This window comes from Anabrus simplex, chromosome 1 (genome assembly GCF_040414725.1).
Source record: "Anabrus simplex isolate iqAnaSimp1 chromosome 1, ASM4041472v1, whole genome shotgun sequence".
Taxonomy (NCBI): domain Eukaryota; kingdom Metazoa; phylum Arthropoda; class Insecta; order Orthoptera; family Tettigoniidae; genus Anabrus; species Anabrus simplex.
The window spans coordinates 653,198,421-653,220,026 of record NC_090265.1 but is presented as its reverse complement, the minus strand read 5'-3'; the positions used below and the strand labels follow the sequence as shown (position 1 = coordinate 653,220,026).

The 21,606-nt window shown below is 40.3% G+C and overlaps 1 protein-coding gene across 1 annotated transcript in view; it reads right to left on the bottom strand.

The window, feature by feature from the left end:
- The window catches only part of Kdm3 (Lysine demethylase 3), a 294,533-nt gene that overhangs the window by 26,567 nt on the left and 246,360 nt on the right, over positions 1-21,606 (bottom strand). Inside the window, exons 7-9 of the mRNA XM_068229839.1 lie at positions 11,998-12,180; positions 5,009-7,963; positions 4,757-4,907 (exon numbers count right to left, since the gene is read on the bottom strand). Of these exons, the coding sequence (XP_068085940.1) occupies positions 4,757-4,907; positions 5,009-7,963; positions 11,998-12,180 (3,289 nt within the window). The remainder of the gene's footprint in view (positions 1-4,756; positions 4,908-5,008; positions 7,964-11,997; positions 12,181-21,606) is intronic.

Sequence of the window (21,606 nt, the reverse complement as noted above, 5' to 3'; positions counted from 1 at the left end):
GCGTGTTCATAAATGCCTTATAAACACTTCACTGAAGAGAAAAATAAAAAACTATCTCACAGATCGCAGACGAATGCAGATAATGCAGCCGGGCGCTTTCGGGCGCTAAGGACCGGAAGGCTAAATGAACAGTCGGGCGCTAAGGGCCGGAAAGGGTTAATGGAAGGGGCACAATTTTATAATGTATAGAGCAATAAGTAAGTTACAGGATTGTCAGAAACTCCAAGACGACTTTGACGAAGTTGTGAAATAGATGGCAGACAATGGTATGCTGATAAAAAAGGGTGAAAAGGTTGCAAGTTTCACCAATACGAAAAGTCCCTTCAGTTTTAATTACCATGTTGACAAGAAGAATGTACCTCAATGGGACTGCTGTATGTACAATGGGACAGAAAGAGCAAGGAGAGCGAAGGAATGATCTTCATTGGGGTAATTACATTAGTGGCATAAATATTCAGATCTCTTCACATTGTTATGAGTATTTAGAGATTGTATTAAGGATGTAAAGGAGAGGGTGTACAAGAAACACTTTCGCTGCGCAAGTCGACTTTTGTCTACTTGGTACTTTCCTGCTATAATTTCCGCGCGCTTCTTCAATAAAGGCCCATTTAATAACACAGCTTTAAAAAAAAGCCAATTAGTGCTCCTGACTTCAGAAATTCTGCCATAATGGGACTTCTACGAGAGTATCAGCGAAGTCAGCCAGCGAAACGAGGAAGAACTTCCGATTACATACCTCAAGCGCGCCTGACGGAGAGGCACTTTCTTGGGGAGCAGCAGGACAAGAGTTGCAAACATAATTGTGTTGCTTGTTCCATATTACCAGAAAAATGTTCAAAGAAAAGAAAGGGACTGTGCAAGAGAAAACAGACAGTATTTTTTTGTAAGAAATGCCCAGGACAGCCTGCAATGTGTCCAGTTCCGTGTTCGGAGATGTATCACAGTAATGTGTGTTTCAAGGTCAAATGTCACTGCTAGTTTGCGAAAGTTGAGTTAAAAAATGGTGCAATGGTGTTGAATGTCACTGACCTTGAAAAAAAATAAAGTTTCAGTTCATTTGGAAAATGAAAAAATAATTACATTTTTCTTTAAGTGTTCTGTTGAAAAATAGCACAGCGAAAGAGTTAAGACATAAGAATAATGAAAAATATTTATGTAAATTAATAAAAAACAATGTAATGAAAAGGTGGACTCTCAAAAAAACACTTTTAGAAAGATATCTAAGAACAATGTCGGTCCCATTACAGAAATTCAGACTCTTAATTCAAAACTGCCTTTACATGACCTGATAATAAAGAACACATGGTTTGTGGAGAGGAATAGAGAACTTTCATCTCAAGTGATGAAACTGAAAATGAGAAATGGACCTTGAAAACAAATATGTCGTCTGTGCATGGTGGGACTAATTAGTCGTATGTGGGTTTTCATGCTATAACTCTCTCAAAACCACTTTAAGAACTTGTAAACTATTCCCTTACTCTGGATTAGATTATGCATGTCTAGGTTAAAATAAAGAGAAAATAAGAGATCATGCAGGGTAGGGTTAATACATGTTTGAGTCATTGGATGCTCCAAATTAGAACATAAATACTTTAAAACTGTATTTCAATAATAATAATAATAATAATAATAATAATAATAATAATAATAATCAATGTCCCATTCCAGTCGCCCGGGTGTGGTTAACAAGCAGCCTCCACTCCTGTCTGTCCTTCCACTTTTCCTACTCCATTACTTCCGCCACATCCAATCCAGATTATCTAATGTCCCTCCAAATCTGATCCATCCACCTTCTCGGTCTTCCAACTGGTTCCTTTCCCATTCCTTTTACATGTCCGAACCATCTGTCTTGCTTTCTGTATGTTCTGTACTAATGATTCTATATTTAGCTCTTCTCTGATTTTAATATTCTGAATTCTATCTCTTCTTGTCTTTTCAACCAATGTTCTTAAAAATTTCATTTTTACTGTTTGGATCTTACTATCTTGTCTTTTATCAGTTACCAGCGTTTCTAGTCCTTTTGTTACACTGGTATGAAACACTCTTTATATAATGTTAATTTCGTACTCTTGGGTACTTTATCATATAAGCTCTCTGACTTATGATAAAATTTCAATAATAAATCATTATGTCAGCATAACTGTATCAATTACATCAGAATTTAAACGTTTAGCTCAACTATAGTGCCGTGTATGAGTGATGTGTGGATTGGCGTGGAATTACATGCGAGCAATATATTCCGCATGACAACACAAACTTTTATGACGCTCCACAGCAACGGAGTGGTTAAGTCCCACTGTTACAAAGTTATGAACAAGCAGTAGAAAGCTAGAAGTTCAAAATACATTGAAACTTCCTTAAGAAGTTTTGTACAGGGAGCAAGAAAAATGAACGTGTTAAGCGAGAAAACGCACTACTGAATACACAAATAAAAACTTTCCAACACACATGAAAACACTAGATAAGATTTTTTCGGCATAAGGGGATTTTATGTCTTATATCCACGGGTACAGTGCAACTCGATGAGAAAGGAGTATTAAAGAGGAGAAAAAGCACGAGAGCAAAGATGAGAACTTATTCCCCTAAGGCTTATAACATAATATTTGTACACTGAAAAGTGTTGAAAACATCAAACAAATATGAAAACATTTGAACAAGACCCATAAAAATTGCAAGACAATTCTCATGATAATAAGTATTATTGCAGATCACACTCTTTCTAAAAAAATGTTAGAAAAAGGCTTTTATTTAAGACCAATGGGTTATTACACATTTTTCTGGTCACACACTTACATGGCCATGCGAGACTGCAACAGAATTACTTTGGCCGCCGTTTTGAAACGAACTAAACTTCGGCTGACTAAAATTGATTCGAATAATCGAGTCAAAACTGGAAGGTGCGAGTTTCAACATTCCGCCAGCTCTGCGCGCTTAACGATGTAGATGCCAGTCGGCTTGCCGGCAAACTTTTGTCCTCATTGGTAAGGAATTGTATGACATTTTCCGTATCCATAACTAGGCTATCACAAAGACAAATGTGGTCAACTTCACACGATTACATTCCACATGTTTGCTACCAGTCACTGTACCACTAAACGCGAAATACATTTCTAACTTCTGAATGGAATGCAAAATACAAGCACAAACATGCTCATTGTGTTATTCAGCAGTTTCATTGCTAACCGGCAAGCAAAACTGAGCATTTCTGAGTCTAATGGCTTGCTTCCCAAAGGTGAAATTTATCCTGTGAAGTTCAAGAATTCGAGGCCTTTTCCAGTTATCACGCAACTGCGGCGAGGGCTCTTATCCGAGTTGGAAATCACGTTCCTTCCACAAGAGATGACATAACATTTTCAGTGCTAGGGAAAATGTATCCTACTAAGTGGTAATAGCAATAATTCGTGACGTGATAAGTGAGGTATTTTTATATAGATTTAATACATTGAGAATTGGGACTTTGAATTTACGACGTGCTAAGCAGGAAAACATGAAAATGAGGAATGCACTAACGAGGTTTCACTGAACTCTGTACGTCTTGTTCATGATAACACGCCAACAGTTCAAATTTGCTGTTAATGTTTACCTGTCTGATATTACCGTGAATGCCCTCTTTGTATCAGTGGTAGAGTGTCAGTCTCCGGATCCCAAGACATATTATTTTATTATTTATTTATCCCAAGACATAGACGATAAAATTCACTAAAACTCAGTCATAGACGCCCAAGAGAAATTTCGTTTACTCTGGCATGCAGAAGGCCTAGAGTTAAAAGGAATGTCAAAAGTTCGCCAGCAAGTAGCCAGATGGCGTCAAATTAAAATGCTCGCACATTGTAGCAAAGGTCATACGATCATGATGATTATTATTAATGCCCTGAGGATAATAAATTGAAATTTTATCATATTCATTCTTTACATAGCATTCCCCATCTGGCAACTCATTCCTGCCACGCGCTGATGAAAATTTCCGGGGAGAACATTGAAGATACATGAAAAAAATATAAAATAAAAGAGGGGAAAACAGCAGAACGACAAAAAAATTTACCCATGCAACATCTATGCAAACTCCTAACTCTCGAACAATCGAAAGTACCATTTTTTCTTCTTCAGAAGTTCTTTCATTTGCCAAAAGCCAAGCCCAACAAAAGTCACTGAACTCCTTAAAATGGTACTAACCTTGACTGGGATCAAAAATTCCTTCGGGAACATAAGACCAATGACTAACCAAGTTATTTGGTGGTAACAAGCTGAACTGAACTACCACAGTTGGCAGGGAATGAACAGTACTCGAAACCTTCTGCACATATTAAACAATGTCTGAAGAAAGAATGGATATGGAAAAACAAATCAAGGGACAGTCCCAATTAAAGGTCTTATTTAGTAACATCACAAAGCAACAAAACCTGTACTGAAATGACAGTGTACCTCAGGAAACGTAAGTGCTAGAGTGATAGCATAAAACTTAATTGGCCCAACCTTGTTGCATTTGGATAAAGGGAAATACTGTTTATTTTGCTTTTGATTTAACAATATAGACAATTATCAAATCGCTCAGCATGTTGCTGTGCTGGCAGCTGCCTATCAAAAATTATTACTTTCATTCGAAAGACTTAATAGGGACAATCACGTAATGTGTTACATGACAACTATTTTAACACAGCTGCCACTTGTCCAGCAATGGCTTAAATTATTCGCTAAATGCAATTCTGTGGCATGCGCAGATCACAAGATCACAACAAAACTTCCATAACACACCAACCTTCCGACATGTGTATTGATACAGATTCCTCTTCTTGCTTGAGGAGGTCACAAAACTGATCTCCAACTTGGCTCAAAAGGAATCTGGACATTTGAATATCTAGATCTGCTGGCGGACTATCAGGACGGGGTAGCCATAACTTTAAGTCTTCCTGTAAATGAGACTAGATGAATAAGTTGAAATACATAAAACCAAAGCAAAATACCACAAAATAATTACGTAAGAACAACACTATTCAAAATCATGACGTACCTCGGATGCATCCTTATGCGGATCAGAAAACCCAGCAATGGCAAGTTGACCATTCTTGGTATACCTCAGACGTCTGAAGGCATAAAATCTGCAGAAGATGTTGGGCTGGTTCCGGGAACGTTGGTTTGGAGTCCATCTGCATTCACGACACTTGGCAAGTTTGGGGGCAACCTCATGGCAGGGACCATCCTGCAGGAAGCTTTCACCAGTCTTCTTCAGTTGACTAATTGGGGGCTTGCGAAATGGATTGCGCTGCGGAGCCGGCGGATCATCGCGAGACTTTTTTTGCCGCGGCTCCTCGCCTCGATCGTTTTTTGATGATTTTGGTCTTCGTCCTCGTTTGCGGGGCTCCTTACCACTGGTGCCACTACCTGCACCAGTGTTCCCTCCACTTCCATTAGCAGTCTTTTTACCTAAAGTACTCTGGTTTGTGCTTGCTCCACTGTCCGAGTCCTTCTCACTACAGCTCTCTTTTTCACTCTCACTACCACTTTCACTAGCAACTGCTGCTGCGGGTCCTTTTTTTTTCTTTAGTTCTTCTACAAGAGCTTTCCTTGCATTCTTCTTACGCTTCAGCTTGGGTTTTCGTTTCGGAGGAGACTTGATTTCACGCTCAGGATCGGAGCTAGTAGAATCATCAAGTGTTATCTTGGAATCTGAAGCATGACCATTAATAGTAACTAACACACCTGACTCTTTGCCGCTAGCACCTTTTCGATTGTTGGATTTTGCCCCAACAGGTCCCTGTTTCCCTTTAGGAATACTTGAAACAGCCATAGAACCAATATTTTGAAGGGATGACAATGAATTTGTACTGCTACTATTTATACTGTCTTTACTCCCTCCAGAGGAGTTACCATTTCCTGAATTTGATAGTGTCAGAGGGAGTGTAACACAACTCCCACTGCCCACAACACCTGCTGTGCTTCCAACCCCATCTTCCCCAGAATGCCTCTGAAGCCAAGCTTTCTTTAATTTATGAACAGGATAACTGCTTGCAGTAGTGGGACGTGCTGGTCCAGGGCTATTAGACTTCTCAGAATCTGCACTGCTAGGAGGTTTTACAGGAGTGTTGGATACATTAGTACTTTGTTGTAACATTAAACCAGGGCTACTACAGCTTGCAGGAGGGGCAAGAGGTGCAGGACTGTGCTGCTGCTGAGAAACATTATTGCCCACAGGAAAGAGCGAAGCACTTCCCGACCCACTGCCCGCACTGCTCGGTCTGGAACCATCGGCTGAACCCGTCCTTGCAGGAACAGGATAAGGGCTTGTAGTCAATGTTGTTGTAGCAGTTGTTTCGTGAGGAACAGGTACCATCATGGTCATAGCCGGTGTGCAATACGCAGCAGTATTTACTACTGTAGTTATTGTAGTGGCAGCACTAGCAATTAAAGGACTTGGTTCACTAACTCGAGCCAATAGTGGTTGAGAAAGTGTTTGTACATTTTGCTGAGATGTTTGATGTTGAGAAACGTTAGGTTCACTGCGACGCTTCTTGCTTGCATCCATGCTAGTCACACCTCCAGGACTATGATGCATTGGAACACCCTTACGTTTGGGAGAGCCAGGCATCTCGTCTCGACTACCACTTCTATCGGAAGATACACCTAAATCGAGAGGTTGGGTCTGTGTTTGATACACAGAAGCCATATTAGAATGGTGAACAGGAAGAGGGTGATGCATCTGCAAGGGCAAAGGAGATGTGCGGGATGTGGGTAAAGGTGCAGCAGAAGCAGGAGGGGAGGAGCCTTGGAGTTGTGATTTACTTCCTGGACCACCTACTATGCCTGCTCCAGGATAAACTCTCAGGTCATACATGCCTCTGTGTTCCCCAACCACACTCGTACGGCTACTGTGTGCGGGTGGAGGAGGACCAGTACTGGCCTGTTGGGGAGTTGGATGATGATGCGACATCTGCTGATAGGGAGAAGGTGATACCGATGATGTAAGTGGCGCTTTAGAAGTTAGGGGCAAAGGACAGGAGTTCACGTTAGAGTCTTGAGCACGACACACAGGAGTTCCAGTGGTAATGCCTTTCGCTAGCCCTGTACCGGGTTGGCCATAGATATGTGGAGGTGCTGGACTACTCACTTTTGGTTTTGGACCAGCCGTTACACTGCCACCGGCGTAATGAGGAGCGGTCGTAACGAGACCAGTTGGAGCAGGATAGGGATACGAACTTACAGTTGCACCTTTTCCATATGCCAAAGATCCAGGTGTTCCACTTCCTGAATACCTTTGATCAGGAGGAGATGGATGTGGAGGCTGCTGTTGAATATGATGGGGAGACTGTCGATGTGGATGACCGTGCGGACTTGACTGCTGACTCGGCGTTCTTTGATGAACTTTCCCCACGCTGGCTAGATTCTGTGGTTCCATGCCTATACTATGATGTGGACTAGGTGTGTGACGAGCAGCAAGATGATGAGGAGACTGGCTGGGACTGCGGTATTCATACACTGCACCAGATTTATGTTGCGACAAAGATGTAGCTGGGAGATAGTGAGATGACTGAGAAGAAATCATGTCACCGACCCTAAGTTTCGGACTTGGGGAATGTGATGGTGGCACCTTTGAAGAATCGTGGTGGTGGGGACTTTTCCCCTCGTTCTTAACAATAACAGAGTTTTTGAGATCACTCATAAGTGGGGGTGGATTTGGCAACATTTCTCTGTCTCTATCAAGTCCCATTGATGCACCAACACTTTTTCCACCCATTAGCGTAGACAAACTAGAAGAGGAACCTTTTAATGGTTCAGGTTTGACCTTGCTGGTATCGTGAGATAGAAATCCTTGCGGTTGATATGCTGGATAACTAAATAAATTTATATTTGGTTCTGCCTTCGGTAATGCTGTGTGCCCAGAGGAAGCCTTTTCCGATTTCACTCCGGTGACTCTGCTGTGAGCTGGTGGTGGATACTCTCCTTTACTCACAGCCGGCTGACGCTGCACCTGTGTAGAAGAAGAATAATGATATTATTAAGACCGACTAGAAGAGTCAACACATTTCTCGCTTAATATCTATCAATACAATTTACAATTTCTTTCAAAGTTATTGGTTAATTCACGTAGTTGAACAATGCTACCAAGCTGAACCTACAGGATAATGGCTAAAAGAGAGGGAGTCAGACACCAGTAAAAGCAGCTATATGCAGTGACCATGGTGAAATTCAGAACACTAACAACCCCATAAAAAAAACATATAAACCAATTAAATTGAAAACATCTTACCATGTGAAAAAGACAATATTTACCATCTAGACTGTCTATTCAAGAAAATCCATTACATGTTCTGGCCTACTATGACTCCAGGTAAAGAATATAGGCCAAGGAGTAACAGAAAAACATCCAGCGTTATGGAAGGGCATTTCGATTCAAAAGTAAAGAAAAAATTTTTAGGTACTAGCTTCTTACACCTTGGTACGGAGTTTTATAATTGACAAGTTGTTTTGAACAACAGTTTTTACATATGATTTTAATTGGACTTTCATGCTTCATCATGTTCACACCGCACCATTTTAACACTGAAGATTGACAAGACGCTATCACGCCGCGTCACAGTATACAAAGACTTTGCATTTACTTATTTTAATGTTATGTATTTGTATTTATGACTGAAGATGTCCTATAAGAGGACGAAACATGTTTCACGAGTGTAATTTAATGTAATCTTTGTAATAAAGACAATTACAGTATTGTAAAGGTGGAATTATAAAATCTAAACTTTCACAAGTTCTAGTTGCGTTCTAGAAAAAAAGATTGATTTTTTTCTCAATATGGTTACAGTGGCATGTAAACGTGAAATGGTAAGGTAATGAAATACGGTAAATCAAAGAACATGAGTGAATATGCGGCAAGTATGAAAGCCGCTGCTGCGGATGCTCGATCGTCATTTTTTCACAAGTGTTGCTGGCATGCTGGGTGCACGAATAGCTGATCTCTAGGGATATCGTACTTTGCGAGAGTCGAGACTGTTTGTTACGAAAGTCTACCTCGCTCACATTCGAGTTCCGTATCTGTCCTGTGAAAGTGCTGTTTCGATAGTAAGTAATGGATTCAAAACGGCGTCTGCGGTCATTAAATGTGCGTGAGAAACTTGTAAGCGAAGCTGAAATATACGGAAATCGTGCCATTGGCAGAAAGTAGAATATTGATGAATCTTATATTCGTGATTGGTGGAAGGAAAAACTTCTAGAAAGTAGCGGCGATCGCAGAGCATTCCACGGGCAGTGCCGTGTTTCCGGAAATTGAAGAACAACTCCACAAATTTGTGACAGAAAAACGTGAGTTAGGATATGGTGTTTCTAGCAAAGAGGATAGAATAGGGATGTAACTCAATAATGAATTTCAGTACCACGCCACTAGACGCTAGTACTTTCAGTCCCCGATCAGAGATAGCGCCAGAGTGGGCATTTTGTGCAATACCTTTCTGCGAAGCGCAGCGAAGTAACATCCGGCGCAATGACGCACATCCAGTTATGCTTACAGCTCCCCTCTCCCCTCCTTTCCCTTGCCCCTCACCCTACCCCTGTTGATTATAATACAGTTCTACTACCATGCCCAAAACATTGTAATTCATATATTTTTATTTCCAAGTACTTACTATGTTGTAAATAATGATCTGATACCCCTAGTTCGTATGGCATACTATGTTAATAAGAACATAACCTCTCACCTGAAAGCATCTTTAACTTCAAATGAATGAATGACACATTAACACAAAGCTGATATAAGAAATCCATTCAAAAGCAAGACAGCAGAGCACATCGTATGCAACCATATGCAAGAGAATGGGGTATCACATCAATATCCAAGTACCACATAAAAAAATAAAGATAACAGAATAAAATGCACTGAGACAGGAAATATATAGATCTACATTAATACAACCATTCAGCTTTGAGCTCAGCCCCTGAGGTGTACTCAAACAGGAAATACAGGATTTCAGGGGGACTGGCAAAGATATATTTCTAATAAAGAAGCACAAGGAACAAAGTTTTACAGCACAAGCACATGGCCACTTGGAATTGTCGCTCAAAATCAATTGGGTAGTCAGATTCAATGCAATCCAACAATATAGTCTCCATAATACTTCATGTGATACGACTAATTCTTTGTCAGAAGTGCCCACTGATTGAGGTTAAACTTTAAATACTTCACTTCGAGGCAAACTGCCTTTAATTATTAATATTGCTAATTTCATGCCTACTTGCATACCATTTACAGAACCTGTCTACATCTATCTACACGTTGTGAATGACCTCCAGCGCCATCTAAAATCGGGGACGGAAACTACCTGAAGCTAGCTACAGATTGGAACCATAAGCCCCATTAGACTTTCACCGGGGTGGTTTCTAGTGAAATGTGTCAACTGAAAGCACTAGAGATCTCAAAACACAAGGTTTTACTGCAAGCCGCGGATGGATCCGAAATTTCTATCAGAGGAAGGGATTGTGCATTCGGAGATGTACGTCTATTGAACAATGTCTCCCTGGGGCATATGAAGAAAAATTAACGGCCTTTCAGCGCCATATTATTCATTTGAGGAAGCAAAATTCTTATTTGCTATCGCAAATTGGGAATGCTGACCAGACACCAGTTTATTTTGAAATGCCGTTGGAAAATACAGAGGATACGAAGCGTTCTAAAAGTGTAACCATCAGAATAGGTGGTAACGAAAAGTTGTTTGGTTATAATGTTGTGCGTATTAGCGGATGGAACTAAATTCCCTCCATATGTGGTTCTGAAAAGGAAAACACTTCCGAAAGGAAACTTGCCATCCGGTGTTATTGTTAGAACACTAGTCCGGCTGGATGGACAGTGCGTTAGCTGAGGACTGGGCGAAGTGTGTTTGGCAACGTCGCCCGGGAGCTCTGTTACAAAAACGAAACATACTTGTGTTGGACAGTTACCAAGGACATACAACTGACACCGTAAAAGATATGATGAAAGGAAGAACCGATCTTGCGATAATTACAAGTGATGAAATTCATTTTTCGTCCGTATTTAAAGTGTCATAAAATGTATATAGGAAAATATTTATATTTATTGAATACGTGGAAATAAATATTAACAATTTTCCTATATACATCTTGCGATAATTCCCGGAGGACTTGTTTCTATTCTACAGCAGTTGGATGTGTACGTGAACCGGCCTTTCAAAACTGCAATGTACACTGTACACCGAATGGATGTCTGATGGTGATCACGTGTTAACACCAAATGGACGAGTGAAGAGGCCTGAAATGGGACTAATATCTAGTTGGATCAAGACATGCATGGGCGCGCATTCCCAACGATCTAGTGTCCAATGTGGAATTTTATATTCAGCGGACGGTAGTTTGGACTATTCGTGAAAAGATGCCAGGGACGAAAGTTCCTAGGGTGAAACTTCGGATGACCGTGAATTGTGAATGATCAGAATATTGGACCGATTTTATTTACGATTTGTGATGATTGTATTATTTGTAAGCTGTTTGAATTTATATTTGTGGTATATTTTAAGAAAATTAAATAGGTATGCAAGTTACTTTATTTTTTATTTTTTTTGTATTTTGCCGTCTCGAATTTAGGGTGCGGGTCTTATTCAGTGGCGGGTGGTATTCAGGATTATACGGTACCTCACTGAGACAATAACTCAACTGTGGAGTTCACATCCCAGTAAGAACTACACCTGAAAATGTGAGCTCGCCCAAAAAATATACTTTCACTGATCAACTATGCAACCATACTATCATACTTCATGACATAATAAATACTCCAAAAACAACACTTCAATTTACTGTTAACCTTACAGTATGTAATGTTAATAAATCTACCGACACAAGGCTGACATATTTGAGCATCTTCAAATACCACCAGACTGAGTCAGGATTGAACCTGCCAAGCTAGGGTCAGAAGGCCAGAGCCTCAAATGCCTGAGCCACTCAGCCCGGCATTACAGTATGTTGAAGCTAAGCTAATTGGGAGGTACTAAGGAAACATACCCCAGGTGGATAATACGACTGCCTGTCCCTATTTTCTTGGCGTAAGCGTTCAGACACCAACAAGCGTTGTTGGTGAGCAGCAGCAGCAGCTGCATCATGGTCCGCACGTTTTCTGTCCTCCTCAGGTCCAGATGCACGTGGTGGAGGAAGGCTATTGATGAGATTCCAGCACATAGTAGTTCGCTGAAAGTATTAAAGTCATGTTAACAGTAGAAGTAAAATTTAAAGAATAATTTTAACAACTCTTTTAACAAGAAAGTCAATGTTACTTTATAAGAAATTGTTTCAACAGTGAACTGCAGGGTGAATCAAAATAAACAGGACTGATACCATTATGAATATGCAAATTTTTGTATAATACATGTATACCCACTTTAAGAGTTTAAACTAGCTCAAAAGTTAACAGTTCCTTAAAAACCTGATGCATACCTATTTTTTAAGCTGTTGATATAATGAATTTAGTTGATACTAAATGATAATTATTCAATACTTCTTTATGCAAAGATCCAAAAATTTTCTTTTGTTTTTTGTTCAAATTCAATTTTTGTCATGCCATCCTTTTATGAGGAGGATATCTGCCAGTGACAACTTATTTTGTTCCACAAAATGTAATGCAATCTGACAACAGACTGGATAGCATATATTTTGCCCCAAGCAGTTGAAATTGAAAATAATCTATAACACGAGCGTACTGTATACAGTACATATGTTTTAATTTAACAAACACAGTGCAACTTTCAAATTATAAAAAATCTGTTAAAACAACAGTTCAGTTAATGGATGTTTTCCTGTATTTTTAAAGCAATGACTATGTAAAACAATGTACAGATAATTCTCCCATAAATATGCAATCATATGTTGCTTTGTGGTGTTAGGTTTCACACTACGACTATACAGCCTAGGCCCATGCCAATATAAATGGTCCGTAATTGGACATTATAAATTTTCCAGCTAACTCATTCCTGGTTGCCAGCATTTCGCCCCAGTGTGCTAAGTCGGGCCCATCAGTTGGTAAATAGCACACTCACCGAGACACATGGCTAGCGCATACCATGGAGGCCAGTGCATAGGCTATTTGGAGCCACCGGCAGTGCCGATGCACTATGAGAGACTGTCTCATTACCAAAAATTGATGCCTGTCTGGCCATCAATTTACTCATTTGGGACAAATATTTCAGGTCCTCTACGGGAATCAAGTCCTATATATAGGCCTATCTCCAATGTGGGCTGACTGCTTAAACACACTTCAGATCATCGCTGCTGCAGATATGCCAATTTGCAAAATTCAAATTTTTACATATCATGACCAGTAACGATGATATAACTAGCCACAACCTGTAATGATGATGTAACGCATCAGTTCAACATAAGTACTAAAATACTACTAATACCTGTGCATAATATATACAACTCATCATAACTATCTTAGGCCTTTTCAGAAACTCTGAACTTTTTTTGGACAAAACCTTGCTGAACAAATTTTAAGGTAGGAAGCAATGGTCTGAACCGTGTTTCTGTCATTCTAACCGAGCAAACAATGGTCTCACTGTGTGCACTGCTACGTTAAAATACTAAAGCAAGAAGCAATGCATTTGAGATTCTGTCATAATTAAGAACACCACCAACTGATATCATCTGCCTGTACTGACAATGCCCACTAAACACTGCTATTCTCCCCTGATACTGAAACAATAAGCAGCATGCAAATTTCATTACACAAGAATACTAAATTTGCTGTCAAAATTGGGAGATAGTGTCAGGCAATTCTTTCTGTGTTCAATAAGTTTGTTCACAGAACGAATCTGTGATAGTTTGATTTATCGCCCATATGTGCATGCGCGGTTGGCAACTAGTTTGAAACGTGACAACTAATTTCCACTACGAACGTAAGTGGCTGGAGACTGCCAGCTGTTTAGAGCCAAAGTCTTTTGTATATGTGAGCTTCAGATATTTGGATTTTTTTTTAAACTTAAGGTTTGAAAATGGATGACTTGAATGGCTAAATAGTATTAGTTGGAAGTCTAAAATGTATATTCTTAAATACAAATGTAGGGTTATATTTTTATTTGTATATCTGGTAAATTTTACTTATTTTGTAGGTTACTTGAGCAACTAATCACAGACATGAAATAACTCTCAGGTCAGTTATGAAACCAACACAGATGGCACAGGGTATACGCTCGCACACACATATTCTGACTCGCTGACTGAAAGTTTTTCGTCCAAGATCAGAAACTGTTCACACGGTTTGCTGATGGTTTCCAACAGTTTGAAAACCTTGTACGAACACCACATTACCAGTCAGGAACTATGATGAACGCTACTACGAATGCGAATTTGAATGTGCGCATCTGTCTGATAGCTGACTAACAGTTTCTGACAATTTCGAACCAAGTATTAAATTTAGGTTAATGATGTTCTCCTGACACTTTATTCTCTACTGCGTGTTTTTAAATTAAGCTTTAACTTATATTTTTGTAAACTGCATGTTTCTAAATATGAGGAAGGATTACAATAAACTATACCCTCTCCCTAATGTGATTTCAGTGATCTATAAAAATTGGGAAATGGCTCTCTGCAATCTGCAGAGCGAGAGAAAGGACGAAAAACTTGTCTCCTCTCAAATGGGGAGGGAATGTTCGCATGTCTGATGCTGATATTCCTTTCAGATGGTAATGAAAATTTAAAGGGCAGTACAGCTAAAATGCAGAAACTATATGCAAACACTGTTGTCAGGTTTTTCTAGAATGACTGAGAAGTTTCATATAAATGTTTTATTCATCTGTCTAGGAGTTGCTACCAAGATGACTTGATAATACTCGCTTCTGGAACCATTATGAAGACTACACTCGAAGGCTGCGTAATTTCAACCAATTATTTTTGGTAATGTACAAATACATCATAATTCAGGTAATGCTTTAGATTCTTCCTGAAGAAAAGCTTACGTCCATGTTAGAAAGTAAAAAGGTGATTAATATAATAACCAAATTCTGTGGTGGATAACCTTTAAGACTAATCTTTCCAAAGATGACAGTCAATTATGTAAAATGTGGTTGTGCAAACAGTACCCAAAGAACTGATAGGCTACCTGCCAGCACCCCATGTCAGCATGCCTTTGCATTTCCAAAGTGTTACCAGGCGAGTTGACCGTGCGGTCAGGGGCACGCAGCTGTGAGGTTGCATCCAGGAGATAGTGGGTTTGAATCCCACTGTCGGCAGCCCTGAAGATTGTTTTCCACGGTTCCCCATTTTCACACCAGGCAAATGATGGGGCTGTACATTAATTAAGGCCACGGCCGCTTCCTTTCTACTCCTGGCCCTTTCCCATCCCATCGTCACCGTAAGACGTAAAGCCACTAGCAAAAAAAAAACTTTCCAGAGCTAAAGTTGCTAGGCTATGCATCTCAAGTAACATAAGAACATCAACATTGGTAGGCATATGAACTAATGACTCAGTTCATCTAGAGTTGCAAACAATTTTTCAAAAATTCCCTACATAAGTTCTTGAAATGCAATGACTGTGCTGCAAAAAAATGGCTTGTTCACATGATCGAGAGGAAAGAAAGCAGTTGGTACCTCAATCAGCAGTTTCTTATGGTCATTTTGGGCTGAAGGTAAAATTTGATGAAATTTTCAAATGTGCTGTTCACTTATAATTGGCCCCAAGCAACCATGGAGTCAACGATGAGCATTAAAGACACCAACCACATTCTGAACCACAGAATAACACATCTTACAATAATTCATACATGAAATAAATCAATTAGCGTGGATAATTTAGTTTTTGGTTTATGCTGTAGTGCTACGAGGTGATTATTTCAAGGGCATGCTGTACATTCAGGGCAGTTTTAAGATGTTTACAACGCCACAGAATTGGAAAGAACTAGTAGCTGCTGAAATAAAGGTACAGCGCCGAAATTTACCTGGTGTAAAAATGAGAAACCGTCTTTAGAGCCGTCAAAGGTGAAATTCGAACCCACTATCCCCAGAATGCATCGAGATAAACGTCCTCTCGTACCTCTCCTTGAAGAACACGGGGAACGGGAAAAAAGAAATATGCACGCAACCCGAAAACTCCTGTTTCGTAACCGTAATACCGTCCCGTTCGGAAGAAAAGACGTGCTGTGCTGAGAGAGGTCGAATAAGAAAGATGCAGTGAGGAAACATGCTTGTGGGAGCAATATCAGCTCCATATACTGAGCAGGTATTTGCCATACGAATGGATATTTGCCTGGATCTACTGATGATTGCTAGCGAAGAATGCCATTGTTTGTACGTCCCAACAACTACTTTGACGGTTTCCAGAGACGCCGAGGTGTCTGAATGTTGTCCCGCAGGAATTCTTGTACGTGTCAGTCAATCTACCGACACGAGGCTGACGTATATGACCACTTTCAAACACCACCGGACTGGGCCAGGATCGAACCTGCCTAGTTGGGGTCAGAAGGCCAGAGCCTCAACAGTCTGAGCCACTCAGCCGGCTGCTAGTGAAGCGAAGACTACTGAGAAATCCAACAAGGTGTTGACCGACAGAATAGCTGCTGTTATATTGACTCGTCATCAATGACATATCTGGAATACCATCAGCAAATTCCATGCGGCTATGTGATATAAAATCGTGCCGATTTGGCTGGACCTACGGCCAGCCTACCTGGTGAAAACTAAAGCTTGGCTTGTAGGAAAATTTGTGGGGTAAAAAGAAAACAATGAATGTAACCAAAACAGAGATGCAACAACAAAAAGTAATACGTAACCAGACAACTTATAATGTAAGTCCCATTGCTTCTAGAAAAAATTAACTGAAACTTCGCCATACGAAACATTACCCACAAACAAAAAGGATCCATGCAACTAGACAAGGGCAAAGACATACTCCAACTCCAGCTTTCACGGACGAACCATGTCCCCCTGCAGCGGCATCTAGGCAGCTGCAACACTGGGCATGCAACCAGGCCTATATGAAAATATGATAGCAGCAGTTACGTTTACGAAGACCGTCTGGGGAGGTAGACCTAGCTATTGAACACGATCCTGTGATATGTACTAGACAGAGTGATATTTATCTTCTCTAATCAAAGTATATTCCCCGTTTCTTTTTTTTTTCCCATATCCTACTCCATTGTGTATTAATCGATAGCCGGAATGGTAGACGGCGACGCAAGGAGTCAATCCAGCAGGAAGATCCCATTCTACGAACGGGTGGGAATTTATGGTCTATTTAAACAAATAAAAATGTACATGTTGATGCACGATTAAATATTGTAATATTGCACCATTGTAATACATTTCAATGTAAACGACGAAACAATAATACTGCATAACGGGCGAGGCAGAAATCTAAATACTGCCGATATATTCCTCACGATATGCAGTAAAAACACAAAATGAGAAACGTGCACAGCGATTCAGACCAACTTTACATCCAAATAAAAACGTAAGACACGCAAAAGCAATCCCTGTTCGCCATAGCGGTTCCTAGTGGCATCACGTACACACTAAATTGCAATTTGCTGACACCAGTATATTCCTAGACGGACTCGATATATAACTACTCCGATACCGTACAAATTCAAATATTTTCACTATCTATACCCTACGTGGTTCCTAAATTCATAATGCTTTTCAGAAGATATTTCCTCAACAACTTCCTGAATTAACTAAAAACGCGCTCACATGCCGAAGATAAAATGTAAAGAAACATTTCGCATCTACTTCCAAGAAGTTTTAACACAGCACTATTATTTTCAACCCTATATAACTAGGTCGTATTGTTTTCGGAGAAAAATATACTACATACCTGGATTTATTTTCTTGCAGCATCCGATTGCATCGATAATACAATCACGCGACCAACACATCTAAACAAGACTACACCTCAACTGCAAATGAACGGAACGAAGCGAAGCTTCCTCCGCAAGAGATAGCAGCACAAGCGCGGCCTTGCCACTCACTACACCCAACTAATGTAACCCGGTCAGACTGCAACGCTGTTGCCAGATGCAATCTAAAAATACAATATACACAACCTCAGAATAACGCAAATGACATTAACAACCAGAGATTAAAGGGGATCGAACCAAATGTGAATTTGAAAGTTATATCCTGCCCAGATCTTGTAAATATCACATCCTAGATGAGTTCAGACTTCCGAGAAAAGCACGTGGTCGAGCAAGAACGCACTGATTGTGTATACACTTGAACGAGCATTATAAAAGTGGTTACGGCTCACTCGCTCCAACTGCTAAGTAAAACTTCGCAATATGCTATCGCTCTACTATGCAGATTACAAGTAGGGCAACGCGGAATCTAGTATTACAAGAGCATAATGGAGTCAGGCAAATGTAGAGAAAAAACTGTACTTTTTTAACGTAAACGGTAGCCGAAATCTTGCAAGGATGATTATGATTATGAAGATTATGAAACCTACTAACCAGATTTAAAGGCAACAATGAAAATATACATTTTCTTATTTTGGACAATAACCTCCTTCTACACAAATTATTTACAGTAACTAACGAACTTCCTTTCCACTTATCCTACTGAAAAGGTTGTCAATCTAACCTCTCTTTTGCTGTAAGCTAGTGTGTGTTCAGGGCCAATATCAGTCTGCAGGTGTCGTCAAAACTACCTTGATCCTAGCCTGCTGCCACAGGGTTTCCCGTCAAGTGAATGCAAGAAAATGGCGGTAAACTGTACTGGCAACTACGCTGCGCAAGGTTCATCCAGAATAAGCGCACTGAACCAACCAGTGGGCCCGGTGAACAGTTCGATACAAGCGTCATCTTTCTCTCACTCGTCGCCATTCCATGAACGGGAAAAATCGAATTAAATAATCCTTTGCAATGTAATCGAACTTTAGATGCCATTTGGTTTCACTTTAAAGAAACGAACCACTTCCAGCAACTAACTGCAAGAATCATGTCACCATCCTAAATCCCTGCGTAAATTCAGATACGAACTCCAGAAAGATTGCCGTATATTGGTCATTTTGAGGTTGATAATTACGTCGTATGGCCCCATGAAACAAAAATCACCAATTGCTTCTTTAACACCAGGAGGATGAGAACAAGTTATCAGGCGTAAAGCAATCCAAGCCTTGGAAATTGAATAATATCTAAATCTGAGTTACAAAGAGAAATAACGCATACATTACGAAAGTAAAATAGGAGCATACCCATGAACAAACGCAAGATAATATCTGAAAAGGAATTCTGGTCAAATGAGGCCGGAACGGGAAATAAGAGCGACACATTTCAGATAAACACTTGGAACTATACGGTTAGCAACGTGAATTTCCGATTTTCATTACAATACCGAAAACAATATCGTCAAGTGGAAGCTCGCAAACGCGAGCTTCTGAACAAAACTAGTTAGTATCCAGAGCTCAAAATGTATCTTCCTGGAATAACTTAATCTTTAAAACGTAAGCAAGTTCCCCCGACTTCCTCACTGAAAATCTACATCTACCTCCCCATTAATCCTTTACTGATAGCTCCTTCACATAACGTCCATTGTAATTTATCCCCACAATGGTATTACGAATACATACAAACACGTATTTTAGAGGTTCGATTACCAGTTCTTAAGAATGTTACAGGAAACTTGGTGATGACTCATTGTCATTAAACCATTACATAGTTCAACTTTCCAAGCCGGGCTGAGTGGCACAGACTGTTGTGGCCTTGGCCTTCTGATCCCAACTAGGCAAGTTCGATCCTGGCTCAGTCCGGTGGTATTTGAAGGTGCTCAAATACGTCAGCCTCGTGTTGGTAATTTACTGGCACGTACAAGAACCCATGCGGGACTAAATTCCGGCACCTCGGCGTCTCCCAAAACCTTATTAGTAGTTAGTGGGACGTAAAGCCAATAACGTTATTATTAATATTATTGAATATTTAACTTTCCAAGTTAGTTATCTGGAATCTGCATACACATTAAGGAATTTACTGCGTAATTATAACAGCAGCTAGTTTTCTTATTTCGTCGCGATCTCGGTGACGCAATCGGCAATCGGCCTTGTTCCTGAGATACTGGGTTCAACAGCGGTTGAGACGGAGAAATGTGACAACTCAGTATCCTTGGCTTCTCACACGTTGAAGAATCCCAATGAGACGAAATTTCGCCACCCTGGCATCTGATAAGACTGCTCGTTAACTGAACATTGTTATTAAGTTATTCGATTAATAATAATTAATTCTGCAAAAGTTTAATTTAAAATACGTTTGAAATAAGTTAACGAGGGACTATGTTCATTTTTGTGTCAACAGGGTTTGCTTTGATATCTTAAACCTCATAACATAGAGAGGGATAACGGAAAGTGGAAGCATCACATCGTCCTGTTTTCACAATTCAACATATTAAATCCCCATCGCAAACGCTTGACAACCGAAAGATAGATAACGCCTCCTTCCCGTATGTTACGACGTGAGATCGGGAACCAGCTCTTCTAAAATCACTTAATACAGTAATCGCGGTGATAATTCCGTTGTTATGCCTCTTTAGCTGTTTTGAATGTTTTATTAATTTATATTATGATACAATTTATAACTGCCGTAGTCGTAATTGAACTTGAGCACCGACGTAGAAGACCCACTGTACTACATTACTTATTTAATTTTATCTAAATAGTTGCAAAGAAATTATTTTAACTGATGAAGGTTCCAGTCTTTACGTTTTAGTTTCACTTACTCTGTCGCAGTATCCGCCTGTTGCCATTCCGTGGCAGATGCAAATTGTTTCTTGTCCGGCTCCATGGCTAAATGGTTAACGTGTTGGCCTTTGGTCCAAGGTGGTCCCGGATTCGATTCCCAGCCGGGGCAGGCATTTTAATTTTCATTGGTTAATTTCTATCGATCGGGGGCTGGGTGTGTTTGTGCCGTCTTCTGCATTAGAATTCATCGTCGGTAGGGTCCCATCTTCACAGACGCGCAGGTCGCCTATGAGACGTCAACTCGAAAGACCTCTCTTGGTACAGCCAGAGCAAAATACAGCTTCCACGGAAGTCCGAATCTAATTTATGGGTGTGGCAGTTATGGACTCGGTAAAGATATTCGTAGCACGACTTGAGCGCCTGAGTGTTATAAAAGGTTTCACTTATACTGTCAGTCATACTGACCCAGTGAGGAAAGCAATGACGAACTACCTTATTCCTCATCTTGCCTAGTACGCCTCATTTTAGCACCGCCATCAATTTTTGCCAGTTTCCCATAATTTCTGGTGGTACTATTTGAGGATCCAACCAGCCTCTGAGATGATAAAACATACAGTTGCAGTATGCAATAAACTGCTTTGGTGGATCCGTGGTAAAGTGTCCGACTCATGGTCCCAAGTTCACCGACTCGATCCCTAAACGGCGGTCAAAAATCTTGGCACTCCATGTCGTTGGCATGTTACATATCTGAGGAGGCGCACTCAGTATCACCCGACAAAATTAAATTAACTCAGCCGTAGTATCCCTCCCAGTAGAATTCCGCTTTCATTATTAGATAGCAACACAATCAGATTACCTAAAAGGCACCACTTCAGGTCTGCATCACTGTAGCTGAGGCCATACGATTATATTATAGCTACTAGCTACCCCGCCACGGCTTCACACGGGGGCAGTTGGCA